The sequence below is a fragment of the Eretmochelys imbricata genome, chromosome 6, assembly GCF_965152235.1.
Source record: "Eretmochelys imbricata isolate rEreImb1 chromosome 6, rEreImb1.hap1, whole genome shotgun sequence".
In the NCBI taxonomy this organism is placed as follows: Eukaryota; Metazoa; Chordata; order Testudines; family Cheloniidae; genus Eretmochelys; species Eretmochelys imbricata.
Window position 1 is genome coordinate 69,539,166 of NC_135577.1, and position 14,356 is coordinate 69,553,521.

Here is a 14,356-nt window from a genome sequence, read left to right on the forward strand (position 1 = left end):
GTCATCCAGTCCTAGCTTCTGGCAGCCAGAGGTTTAGGAGCACTCAAGCATGATGTTATGTCCCTGAACATTTTGGAAAGTTGATGGAGGATAGATCCATCCATCATTAATCTAGTTTTTTTTTTTTAACCCAGTTGTACTTTTGGCCTTCACAGCATCCTGTGGCAATGAGTTCCATCGGTTGACTGTAGGGCTAAATGATAAGATAGCTGCTCAATTAGAGTTAATGGGAATTGATGTTAATGGGACCATGAGGTGCCTGCCCTTGGCCTCTTGTTACTTATTTTCTTAGATGTGACACTCTTTCCTACTTTCACACACAGAAGGGACCGGGGTAGTGACCCAGTATACTGTTTGTATGACATCAGACAGTAAAACATTGCATGTAATAAACTGAAAGCAAAATATACTCACAGAAGGACGTTCTGCTTCTATCTTGTTTTCAACTTCCCTAGAGAGAGGAAAAATTGTTTTGAAAGAAGAAAAGGGCCACCCTCCTACACTGTTTCTGTAACTGGTTTGGAGAGAGCCACTTGAACTTTCAAATGAGAACTTGAGTTATGATTCAAATCGGCTTCTCTTTCTATAGTGACAAAGTCTAGACATGGCTCTCTGTTCACAAACTGAGCTGTGTATCCATATACTGTCTATGACAGCGTGCCACAGTTTGGCATGCATCCTGTAAAATCTGAGGTTGGCAGTGCCAGTGAGTTTTGTCAGCTGGGGAAAACAAAACAAGCTAATTAGCTCTGAGCAAAGTGAAACCAGCTACCAAGTTTACTCATCTTTGGAGGAAGACAGGACCACCCAGGGAGTGTAACCTATCGGGGGAGTGAGGGATCAACACTAGAAAAGAAATAATTGCTTAATTCCATGATGTTTCCCTGATGGCCGAAGTTAGATCCAGCTCACAAATTCAGGCAGGCAAAAAGTATCCTTCTTCCAAGGCATAAGAAACTGCTTCTTTTTCATAAGAGACCTAGAAACCTAAATAAAGAAGAACTCTGTGTGTGTGTGTGCGCATGGATGTAAGCACGCACACGCAAGAAGTATGTGTGTTTGGGGGGGAATAGGGGGGCCATGTGGTTCATCCGCTTCTTTAGAGTCAAATAACTGGCCCTTGAACTTACTCTGAAAGGCTTCTTTTTTCTGAGAAGACCCTCAGGATGAACTCTCCCTCCTGGTGAGATTCATATGTCGATGGGATGATGACATACTCGTTGGGAGGCAGCCGGAAGCGTTCAGAGATTTCTCGCATGTTTATATATGACTTACTTCTAGCTTTGGAGGCATTGTAAAGGAAAAAATCCTTTTGTAAGTGCTGCTTGTTACCATGCATCTGTAAACAAAAGAATCAAACATCCCATCTTCAGCGTGATCTTACATAGCTCCCAGGCAGATCCCACACAGACAGCACATGACCTTGGCAGAAAATGCCTGTGCAATTAAAACTTTTCTTTGAAATACAAGGTACAGGAGGCTGGTAATAGATATAGTCCCTTTTACCTTAAGTCACCAACTAGGTCCCCTCTAACTGGAAGTTGTTAGCATTTGATGGCTGCTGTGTGGCCTACCTGAAATGTGTTGGTGGTCTCATTTGTGTTGCTAAAATGATGGTATCCACATCACAAAGCCACAGGCACAAATGGCACTAACTGTTAACTTCTTGGCAGCACAGAGGCCAGGACTGAATGAGCCTGGAGAAAAAACTACCTTCTTAACCTCTACAGCAGAAGTGGGCAAGCTTTTTAGCCCGAGGGCCATATCTGGGTATGGAAATTGTATGGTAGGCCATGAATGCTCATGAAATTGGGGGTTGGGGTGCAGGAGGGGGTGAGCGCTCTGGCTGGGGGTGCGGGCTCTTGGGTGGGGCTGGAGCTGCAGGAGGGTGCTCCGGGCTGGGACCGAGGGGTTCGGAGGGCAGGAGAGGGATCAGGACTGGGCAGGAGGTTGGGGCATAGGGGGGCTCAGGGGTGCAGGCTCCAGGCAGCACTTATCTCAAGCAGCTCCCAGAAGCAGCAGTGTGTCCCTCCTCTAGCTCCTACATGGAGGCACGGCCAGGCAGCTCTGCACACTGCCCCATCCGCAGGTGCTGCCCCTGCAGCTCCCATTGGCCTTGGTTCCTGGCCAATGGGAGCTGCGGGGGCGGCGCTTGGGGCACAGACAGCACGCAGAGCCCCCTGGCTGCCCCTACGCTTAAGAGCTGGAGGAGGGATATACTGCTTCTTCTGGGAGCTGCGCAGGGAGGGATAGCTCAGTGGTTTGAGCATTGGCCTGCTAAACCCATGGTTGTGAGTTCAGTCCTTGAGGGGGCCATTTAGGGATCTGGGGCAAAAATTGTGGATTGGTCCTGCTTTGAGCAGGGGGTTGGACTAGATGACCTCCTGAGGTCCCTTCCAACCCTGATATTCTATGATAAACCCCGGATCCCATTCCCTGGTGGGAGCTCAAGGGCCAGATTAAAACATCTGAAGGGCTGGATGTGGCCCCTGGGCTGTAGTTTGCCCACTCCTGCTCTACAGATTGTCCCTCCAGAAAGGGTTGAAGCATGTTGATAAGGGTCATTGGTGCACTGCCACTGCCATATATGTTCTCTGGATAAACTGAAGATTTCATTGTCCAGGGCTGTCAGTTGGGCATCTTTTACCAGCACTAAATTCAATTTAAAATCTAATTTGAATTAAAAAAGAATTCTCAAATTATTTTTGAGAATAAAATTTCTAATAACTTTTGCTAAATTCTACCCACAACTAGCTTAATTTTGCAATACTATTGTGCTGATAAAGAGATCAGATCCAAAAGAGTCTGGCTGTTTTACAGGATCAGTGTTTGTCCCCTGCTGTTTTCAGGCTCCAAGTGAGAGATCCGTTTCTCTTTATTAATGCTGCCTGCAAAGAGTCTACTTCCAGGGTTGTGGGCACTGTAACAATGCTCTGTTACTTCCAGGATCCCTGCAAGGCTGCAGGCTAATATAGCGTGTATTTTGAGCTGAACAGCAGGGAAACCTACTGCTGGATGACTCTTCCCTCATCAGCAAGTGTCAGGATGGCAAAATAAGAAGACAAGGTTTAACAGCCCAGTTAACAAGAGAAATATATAAAGATATATTTGTAACAAACTAGGCTGATTATGTTACACATAATATAAAATTAAGACAGCGCCCTTTGGTGCTGGGCATGATGGAAGATGCAAAACCACCTAACTTCTATAGCAGCCTGGTGGGCAAAATGAAAATTCTGCACCAGATAAATAAAAACTTCAATTTGTAATTAACTATGAAAATAATGCAATTAGTATAAATGGTGGATTCTCTGTAATATGAAGTCTTTAAATCATTATTTGAGGACTTCAGTAACTGAGCCTGAGGTTAGGGATCTATTACAGGAGTGGGCCGATGAGGTTCTGTGGCCTGCAGTATGCAGGAGGTCAGACTAGATGATGGTTCTTTCTGGCCTTAAAGTTTGACTCTATAAGTACAGTATGCTTACATTAAATACTCTGATTTTATGTCCAGTTTACCTTTCTCTCTGTAGATTCTCCGTGTGCTACAGATTTTTTGTTATTGGCAAGACATAACTGCATCATAATTGATGGGGGAAAGCTGCAGGTTTTGGCAGCTTAGTAGGGACGGTAGGGCTTTTGGGAAGAGATTGAGAGATGGTTTGGGATTCTGAGCTAAGCACATTCGCTAGCTGTTTTCTGCTGAAATGATCAGCTGTAAAATAATCAGCAATGACAATATTCAAAATGTGATCCTGAAATTTCACAGTTAACACACCATTGAGATGGGCAGTTCATACCTCCCTTGGTGCTATTGTTCCACACTATCTGAAGGCTCAGGTTTATTTGGAATCATAAGGGCTGGGAACATACATTTTTTTTAATGACAGCTTTAGGCTTTGGCTACACTAGCACTTTTGTCCGCAAAACTTTTGTCAGTCGGGGTGTGAAAAAAACACACCCCAACTAACATAATTGTCACTGACAAAAGCGCTGGTGTGGACAGCTCTATGTCTGTGGGAGAGTGTCTGTGGGGGTGATTTAATTATGCTGGCGGGAGAGTTCTCTCTGTGAGGTTTGTAGTGTAGACAAAGCCCTAATTTCCAGAAGACAATTCTGCAGCAAGGAGTGAATTCTGCAACTATATAGCAAGCTCCATGCTGCAGAAGACACAGGAACCTGGCATATCTTTAGGAGGTAAAGAAAGCAGTCTGCAGGTTTTATAGGGTTTAGCTGCATGGAACACAACGGCCAGATGATGGTTATCATTGGTCCATGGTATCAGACTGTAAAAGACATGAGTGGGATCCATACTTAATAGGTGAATATTGAGGAAAGGGAAAAGGAAAGAAAATATAAAATGAGAAATAAGAAGAGAAGATGTGAACTCACAATGTAGCTAATTGATACTCAAAGCAGAAAGGGTAAGATTGTCACTTGTGCTAAAACACTGAAAACAAGCCCAGCCAGCTTACACAGACAGGCACAAAAGTTACGTTATCTGAGAACTTTACACCATGATGTCAATTCTTCTTCCATTCAGCTCATACCTCTTTTGGCACCTGAGAGAGAAACAAAGCAGGGAAACTGTTAGGGATGCAGGGGGAGTGCACTTATTTATTTTATCTTGCTTTGTAAGAACACATAAAGTGTTTGTCCTAGTTTCTAGGCATGCTGCCATCAATTTTAAGTTCCTCAAATCACATAAACATTCTAACCACCCTCACTCCTTTACGTAAAAAAAACCAACCTCCCTTCAAACTCTCTTGGGTCCCCTGCAAAGTAAATCAAGATTAACAGTAAAACATAGGTTTGGAAAGTGCTGAACAACACCATTTCCTATTGAAGTCAACAGGAAGTGAAATTGCTCAATACCTTTGAAAATCAGGTCATGTACTTTTGTCTATCTCACCTCACACTTTCAGTGATTGTCATCACCATTACAGGGTACTGCCAGTGGCGATGCAGTCTTTGATTCTGATAGGCGTAAATCCCCTGACCAGAGAGAAGTTCGGGATGCTACTGAGGAGCAATGTGAGGAAGTCGGGAATGGGGATTGGAAAGGGATCTTTCTAGGTAAAGTGACACAAGGCAAATTCCTATCTGTAAATTAATATGGACTAAATGAATACAGAGACCTGAATTTCCCTACTCTCTTAGTTTCATCCACTCTAGAAGAGTTTCTTTCAGGTACCACGTTCTCTCTCCAGCCACTGAATAGTAAAAGCTGCCACTCCTCATTCTTTCAGTACCGTTATGAGACTGCTTAGTCCCATTTACTGATAGGCATTACTGATACAATTTCTGGTTTGGTTTTAGACCAATCTTTACCATGAAAGGCCTGCCATAACAGACCTACTAGTAAATATTAGATAATACTTTATTCTCATTTTCTTGCATCTTCTCTGGAAGATGGATACACATGCTTGCCACAGGGATAATTTTTTAAAAGTAGTAGAAATCAACTTCTTGCTGGAATCCTTGAAAATCTTTGTGTTTAAAGGCAAAATCTACAGTTAATGTAAACTAGGCTACATTATAAAATTAGCTACAGTCCATGGAGGATTTGTACTGTTGGGCTGCAATTTGGGATCAGCTGAACTGTGTGGCACTGGCGAAATGAACAGCATCCTGGTAGTAATGGTACCTCATATATGGCAAAGCCAATAGTGAGGAGGTTGGCTCCAAGTTTGCGCTCTTTTCTTCTGTTTTTCTGCATCAGTGCAACCAGGAAGCTGCAGACAACCTCATTATCTTCAGGATCATCATCCTCCTCCAGGAGCTCCAAGCGATACTGAGGATTGGTCCAAAATGTATCTGCAAAACCCCAGACACCGCCCCCCACAAAATTAATATAAAACTTCAGTTCTTTAAGATGATACTCATTGGCTAAGACTTCTATCTTCTATTTATCTCCTATATTCACTCCTGGTTTTCAGTTCTTGGTAGACAGGTCAAAAACTGAGTTAATCTCCTTTTTTACAAATTCCTTGGGCAGAAGTTGATTTCTGCAAGCAAAGATGGAAGCTGGCCTATACAATAAGTGACTCTTCACCATATGACTCCTTTATGGGGTATATTCGTATTTTGCATACTCACTGATATTAGCGCTGTTACTGATGGTGGACAGTTTGGTTTACCTTGTGTAGTAGCCATTCTACTGTATTCCATACAGCAGGGCTTCCCAACCTGTTTGAAAGAAGACTCCTGTTTCCAGTAAGAAGTATTACTGACACCCCAGTCATCAAGTCTTATTTGTCTTAGTACATTATAGCTTTACATTAGACATTTTTTTTGGAATACAATGCCAAAACCTAATTGCTACGACTCCTCACCTCTCCAATATGTGTCTTGCTTAACTTGTGGTGGGGAAGCCTAGACTTGCAGTAAGATGAGCTAACAAAAGAATAATCTGGTGTACTTTTCCTGTTTTTTCTCCAGTTCCATGCAAAGAGGAACTTCTGCAAGATAAGCCAAAGCATCCATTCCACTCCCTGTTGTTACCTTTGCTGGTTCAGAAAATAATTGATTTAATGGTTCGTTTCACATTCTAGTGAAGATAGGATTTTATCAGATTGACACTGCCCTATTTCAGAACATCCACCCCTTCCCAACAAACAATCTGTGAGGCAAACAAGAGTATCTTGCATTTATAGTATTTAGAGAATTTTGCATCTTTAAGCCCTTGCTGATTTACAAGCTACGCACTGTAAAACTGAAACCACCACTAACTTAGAAACCCTACCACATGTCTATAACTTCAGCCAACACTGAAATGCTGCTACCCCTATGTGAAATGCTGCAGTTGTTTTATGGCAACATTGCAAATGTGTACAACAACCGAGGACAGAAAGTGAAGACTATATATCTCACTGAAACTCCTGAGGAAACTGAAATTGGGAGAATGTAAATATCTACAATGAAATTAGGCAAGCACACAGAAGTTAACATCTGTTCTCTCACAACAGGTGCCACAGAATATTTGAACAACAACAAATAGTTAGGGCCTTTTGGGTTTACATCTCTTTTGGTAAAATGATACGTCCAGGAATACAGTGTTCCTTCATGCCATACTGTGCTGTTACCTCAGGACTCAGGAATGTGCCAACTACCAAATCAACAACTCAATTTTTGCAGAATCTGAATTTTTTCCTAGATCAAGTGCTGATTAGGCTGCTGCATGATTCTGCATAGCCTGTGAAATCTGACACGACCACAGGCCAAGGGAGTTTGGTTCTACTAGAAGAGATTTTATTCACCTGGATAATTGCGACAACCTCCTGCGGAACAGCCTCTCACCCAACGCCCCTCATTGACTGAAACTGTCCAAGTTTGGAGCTTATCAGCCTCCAGAGTATCAGGTGTGAGGTTACACATCTCCAGCTTTGTGAAGTACCTCATGAAATCGTCAAATGACATCCTAGAGAAGCAGGGAGGGGGAAAGGAGAAAATAATGGGTAACCAAAGAATAGGGGTGGACAGATAAGAAAACTTGGATTCTGGGTTCATATTGAAAATGGATCCCATAAAACCAATTTCCCCACCCCAAAATCTCAATTACACAAAACGGCGTGTAGGGAATTAAGTTTATGAAGATTAAGGATCATGTCAATTTCTGTGCCCACCTCCTTGTGCACCACTTTGAAATAGTCCATATAATAGACGCTCTGTCATTCCTATTAATATGGAAACTTGGCAGTCCTTTTTCTTCCTGGTTCCACCCTGGTTGCTGTTTGACAAGGGCAGACTAATTAGATTCGTGGTGCCCTAAAATGCTGTGTGTATGGAAAATCCAACTGAATTTCCTCACCCTCTTGTCTCACTGCTGGAAGAGCACGACCAGGATGGCTTGGACATTGACAGTATGACAGTGTAGGAATCAAAAGCATGAGTTCAAGTAGTCAATAATGGGTATGCACGAAAGCTCATGCTCTAATAAATTTGTTAGTCTCTAAGGTGCCACAAGTACTCCTGTTCTTTTTGCGGATACAGACTAACAAGGCTGCTACTCCACAACTTTAGGATGTTTGAAATCTAGATCCAGATCTGCTTCTGAATTTTGTGGCTTGACATTACCTCCCATTTATTTATTTATTTGGATTTATTTAAAAATATCCGACACAAATTAAATAATTTATTTTTGTCTTCTAAAGATACAATAGGTTTGTGCTACCCAGTTTTTCCTCTCATAACATTCTCTTTGAATATGCCTCCTCTGTGTCACCTACAAGCTCCATCTACACTTGGAACTGGGGGTACGATTCCCAGCTTGAGTAGACATACTCATGCTATCTCTCATTGAGCTAATGCTCTACAAACAATAGTGTAGCTGCAGTAGCATGGGCAGCAGTGACTGGCGGCACAGGCTAGCTGCCCTAGTACATCCCTTCCCCTCCGGACCTTATCGGTACATACTCAGGGCAGCTTGCCCATGCTGCCGCTTGCTGCTGCCTGAGCTATCGTGGCTATTCTTCTATTTTTAGCATGCTAGCTTGATGAGAGCTCGTACAAATATGTCTACTCAAACTGTGAATCACATCTCCTGCTCCAGGTGTAGTTGTAGCCTTCTAGTGAATGCCTTCTGGAGGTGCAGGAGACACAGAGATATTGGTTGCCCTAGAGATTTTATACTGATTATTTCAGTATCTTTTAACTCTGCCAATAATCTGGAAGTACAGAGAATAATCCCTCTGAAATTAAGTTTATTATTGTAGGGGACAGCATATACTGTCTTCTGGGGCAGAACATACTAGGTTCATATAGGGAAGCACATGCTCATCAGATCACCGGTAGTAAGAATGTCCGTGCAACCTTAACTTATGGAGTTATGGTTCTTTTTGGCGTCTCTAGGAACTCTCATGTGTACCCAGTCAAGCACAGACATGGAAGCACTTCTGGGAAAACACAAGTTCTGAGATGGAAGAAGGTGTATCCTCACCAGAACTCCCCATCCTCTGCTATTCTGTACTGTAGTCGGATTTTCTCTGCTTTGTCAATTAAGTTCCACTCGTCTGAACTGCAAAAGAACAAACAGGAATCTCTTGCACTTTGCAATACACAGTTATTGAAGAAATTGTTAATACTTTATTGTAAGCCCTATTGTGTTCAAAGCCAACAGCTGGCACAAAAATTTCCAAATTCTTAATCATGTTACAGCCATGAATGGCAGGTTTTTTGTTACTATATCTGCAACTATCCTAGTCAGTTTCCCTCTTCCTGCTCCCTTTAATGCTGATATGACAGACAAGTTTGATTCACTGTTCTTATTTTGTGCTACCAACTTTACCATAATCACTACTTTACCACTCCCCCACAGGCAGGCAAGTGCGCACACACTCAGGTTTTAGTTCTATTTCATGCTTATGGCACTCAGCAATCTGCGGTACTGTCATTATTCTGTTTGGGTCAGAGATGGAAAGTGTTGCAAACTCCAGTCCTATTTTAAGAGCGATAGAGGGTCCTATTTGCAAAACTCAGTGAGGAATCTCTTTCCTTCTTTCACACACACTGTCTCTCTCTCTCTCTCAGATCCCTGTTCCTCCTGCTATTCAGTGCATTCATGGGCGGCACATGAACTGCCCCTGCGGGGAGGCTAGCCCCCACCTGGGCCCCTTGTGCCCGAGGCCCGTCCCCTACCCCCGCCAGAGCCCCAAGACCCACACTGTGGCTGCTGGCCCCTGAGCCCCAGGCCACCCCAGCCTGCCCTCCCGGGTGCCCCCAGCCCCAGAGCACTGGTGGGGTGGCCCCAGCACTGGGCAGCCCAAGCACCGGTCCCGGCTGCCCCAAGTCCTAGGCCACTGGCCGGCCCACTCTAGCCCCAGCCACAGTCCGCTTCGGGGACGAGGAGCAGCCTGGGCTGGGGTCATGGGGGAAGAGTGGCAAGCAGAAGGCGGTCATGGGGATGGAGCATGGGCAGGGCCATGCCTGGCTGTTTGGGGAGGCTTAGCCTATCCTCACCTGGGATGCCCGTTGCCCATGAGTACATTAGAAGATTACCTCCCATTCCAGGTCACAGTCTTGTCTATGTCTGCAACAGAACTCAATAGGCAGGAAAAGCTCTTGGCTGAACTATTAAGCCATGCTCTTTCCTCTCTCCCTGTCATCAAGATACCCCTTCCCAAGTAGATTTCGTATTTTCTTAAAATCCTGTCTTGCCTAAAGTAGTCCCTCAGCTAAGCACTCAGTGCAGCCTCCAGAAAAATAGATACTTTCATATTCCAAGTACAGGTGTCAGTACAAGAGCACAGACACTGCATACACCTCATTTTCATCTTAGGATGCAATCACAGAACAAGCACAATGTGTTTAAAGTGGAATGACTTTTTTAACCACACCCTATAGATTCCTAGGTTTGCTTTTCACCTACTTGTCACTCCAGGCTCCTTTCCATTCCACTTGTCCCCAGGGGTTCCTTAGCCGCACTAGCTTTATTTTTCCAGCTTTAAATGATGTCTTGTTGAAAAAGAAAATACGATTGAATAAATTAATTAGTCTCGCATGGGCTCAGAAGGAAATGTACTACATGTTGAATCACTCATGCCCACTTCCTGCAGCACTTATGTATTCCTTAGAGGTCTCCTACCCCTCCAGTGATCTGACACTCTCCAAGCACAAGGCAGCATGAGTGCGGGCATATTGGAGTTCTCTTTGCACCAGTATCCCTTGGTTTAACTTGCTGTGCATTATCCACACTTCCCTCCCCCGCAACCAAGATTCTGATGGGTTTCTAACTCTTCCTTTTCAAGAAAACTTGTATTATTTTAATGTTTATTTTGTTTACAAAAACTCATAACTCTTATTTTCTCCCTGTTTTGACATATTGCTTGTCTGTCCTAAACAACAGCTTCTTCCTAGCTGTAGGAAAGAATAAATCCATACATACCTCTTCCACTGCAGTAACTGAATAGGCATGTCCTTTGACTAGCCCACAAATCATGCGTGTCTCAAACTGCATTGGGACTATAGTCTGTGGAACATGGAATAAAAACAGTAAGAAGCGCATAACAGACCCATTCCCATACTTAAGGAAGCCATGTTCTCCCTCTGCACCACACTAGGTCTCCAAATATGTCACTTGGAAATTGGGACAATAACCATTTGCTTCTATTTCATAGGATCATAGATGTTAGAGTGGGAGGAGACTCATCAGTCATAGAGTTAATCTAACTGCAAGGTTAGGTTATAGTCTATCCCTAAGAGAGGATATGCCAGATACAGACCAACGTACCAAAGGACGTGGTGGATTATCCATCACCTGAGGTCTTCAAATCAAGAATGGATGTCTTTCTTAAAAAAAAGTTGTAACTCCATCATAAAATATGAGCTTGATGGAGGAATTATTGGGTAAAATTCTTTGACCTGTGCCATACAGGAGGTCAGACTAGTGATCCCTTCTGCAGTCAAAAGTCAATGAAATTATGAAACAGAATAAACTGATTTAAATTATTTTTTATCAAAGCTAATGTTAAAATGATCTAATACACAGGTTAAAGAGTTTCTATATATCTGGGTATAATGCTTAAATTATCCAAAAGTACAAAGTTTGCTTTTAAAAGTTGTAAAATACATATAGTACATAATCTTCCCAAATTAAGGTTAATAAATGTATACTAATAATTTCCACAGTCCAGTGTGTGATCGGCCAGAGTGCGCACATCTAGAAGCTCCTCTCTCCCATTTCTGAAGATGACTGAATATGCATTTTAATGCATATTCATGCAGGGAGTCTTGTTCATTACCACTATATATGAATTAATGAGGGATCTAAAAGAAAATTCCAGATCTAACCACATCACAAACTTTGGTAAAGCTCATATTCTGATCTGAACTTTGTGGCTCAGGGCCATCACTAGTCTGAATACACATTTGTAGTGTCAAAAGGTAGCACTGTCACTCTGGATCTGGAGATTGAGCACATATGTCCTGCCAAGCAATGCCAGGAGACCTGATTGTGCTCAGCCACTTCCTGGGCCGAAGAGTTACCTCACTAATTTGCATTGGTAACTGCAAGACTCACTGTGAATTTTGCCATCTAGTAAATGAATGAAAACAATAGAGACCATTAATAATTAAATCACAAAATGTACTTTGCTCATTTATTTTTAGTTTAGTTTACTGGTTTATGGGAACACCTCATAATGCACTAGTATATTTCCTACAGTATATTTACTCAAAATAATTAAATCTAATCAATATGAAGTTTCTCTACAATTTCTGCTATTCAGCCTTTGCTGAGAGGTGACAAAGTGGCAATTTTTTTATTGGATTAGCAGGTTTCTACTGCATATCCTTTAGTAACATCAGAACCATTAGAAACACCAGAGTCAATAGTCTACATATTAGAATTCTCTTAACTTTATATCGTCCTATGCTCTTATACTGACGGTATTAAAATGTCTTATGTTATGCTCTGTTCCTACTTACTTATATTAACATGTATTCTCTTTTTCTTTGTAGATGCACATTATATTTCCAAATGATTTATAACAGCCATGCTTTAAAAAAAGGCTGACCAATTGAGTTTCAAGAGTGATGTGCTCAGGGGTTGAGTCTCAACCTACAGATGCTCAGGACTCCTGAGAGATACTTTGAGGCATTAACCAGCAATTCAGGTACCTGACATGTTTTTATTTCCTAAGCTGAGGATATCCGTGTATTGGAAAGAGAGAGAACTGAAGAGAGGGTTATAGTGGATATAAGCAACAAAAAGAAAGCCCAAGTGATCAAATTCATACGTATGAAATGAAATATGAAACTTTCCTCTCCTCCTCCACTATTTTTGTCACTGGAAAGGAACCTGAAATCACAGTAGTATAACAATATACAATGTGTAAGAATTGCATGCACATGCCAAAAGCCATTCCATGAATTTCCGACGATAAATAAGACATAGAGGGGTAGAAATGGAGAATTCGTAGAGTCAGGTACCACGGTAATGAGTCTGATCCAAACAACAAGATAGAATAGAATGAACCTGGCTGTCAAAATTATTTTCCATTATTTCCCTTCTGTGTCCATTTCCTCTTTCCTTCTTCCCTTTTTTAAACTTTAATATTCTTCCCATCTAACTTCCTCTCCAGCGCTCCTCTTTTCATTTCTCTATCCCCTTAATTTTTTTTGTTTTCCTCCCCTCTGCAATCCCCACCTTTTACAGTTTTTAAATTCTCATGTTGCCCCTGCCACAAGTCCACTGGTCCCCATCTCTGCTAAATTGACTCTTTAGGAGACAGCCAGTGACTTCCCAGTATCACGGCTTTGGATGGGTGGCTCAGCTGTGTAGCCCCCAGCCAAATAATATAGCAACAGGAATGGCAACTGCAGGAATAATTTTTGTGAACTTCTACTAGTGTGTGGTACCAGAGGAGGAACTCTGGTACAGTGCCAGACAAATAGGCGCAGTTTCAACACCCTGTGCTTGGAAATAAGGAGGGTCATTTGTGCATGAGCCAAGAATACTTGCAAGAAATTACATAATTTGTATACATTTGTGTACTTCCCCAAGGAATTACATCATTTTGCAAGACTAAAAACTGATGTCAAACAGGAAAAGTTTTATTTCTCCTTCTGTCCTTCTTCTATTAACTTCTAAATTAATCTGTCTCTTTTGCACACTTCCTGACACTTTTTGTTGTTGCTTCTCTCTTGGGAGCAAGTTGTTCACACAAGTTCTAAGCTGTGATCTTAACTGACAGCTGCCTCTCTGGATGCTAAGAAAGTCTTTTGGGAGAATTATACCTGTCACTGCATCTTGAGAGGATTGAAATCATTTCGAACCTAAGAACACTCAGACATCCAACGATTTTTAGAACAATTTTTTAGTTATCTTCAGCTGATATTTTATAACTCGGTGCAATGTGTAAAGAATTTGAAAACACAGTTGCTGTGCTTTTCTAACTGGTGTCATAAATATAAAGGGAAGGGTAACCACCTTTCTGTATACAGTGCTATAAAATCCCTCCTGGCCAGAGGCAACATCCTGTTACCTGTAAAGGGATAAGAAGCTCAGCTAACCTGGCTGGCACCTGACTCAAAATGACCAATGAGGGAACAAGATACTTTCACATCTGGAGGGGGGGAAAAAGGCTTTTGTCTGGCTGTGTGATACCTTTGCCGGGAACAGATCAAGGATGCAAGCCCTCCAACTCCTGTACAGTTAGTAAGTAATCTACCTAGAAAATGCGTTAGGTTTTCTTTGTTTTGGCTTGCGAAATTCGCTGCGCTGAAGGAAATGTGTATTCCTGTTTTTGTGTCTTTTTGTAACTTAAGGTTTTGCCTAGAGGGATTCTCTGTGTTTTGAATCTGACTGCCTGTAAGATTATCTTCCATTCTGATCTTACAGAGTTCTTCTCTTATCTTT

At 42.3% G+C, this 14,356-nt stretch overlaps 1 protein-coding gene across 2 annotated transcripts in view; it reads right to left on the bottom strand.

The window, feature by feature from the left end:
• The window catches only part of CAPN3 (calpain 3), a 70,618-nt gene that overhangs the window by 33,455 nt on the left and 22,807 nt on the right, over positions 1–14,356 (bottom strand). The window contains exons 7-14 of one of the 2 annotated variants that reach the window (XM_077818828.1): positions 10,883–10,966; positions 10,367–10,452; positions 8,939–9,016; positions 7,260–7,420; positions 5,648–5,817; positions 4,551–4,562; positions 1,131–1,339; positions 415–451 (exon numbers count right to left, since the gene is read on the bottom strand). In XM_077818828.1, the coding sequence (XP_077674954.1) occupies positions 415–451; positions 1,131–1,339; positions 4,551–4,562; positions 5,648–5,817; positions 7,260–7,420; positions 8,939–9,016; positions 10,367–10,452; positions 10,883–10,966 (837 nt within the window). The other variant, XM_077818827.1, reaches the window with a different exon arrangement.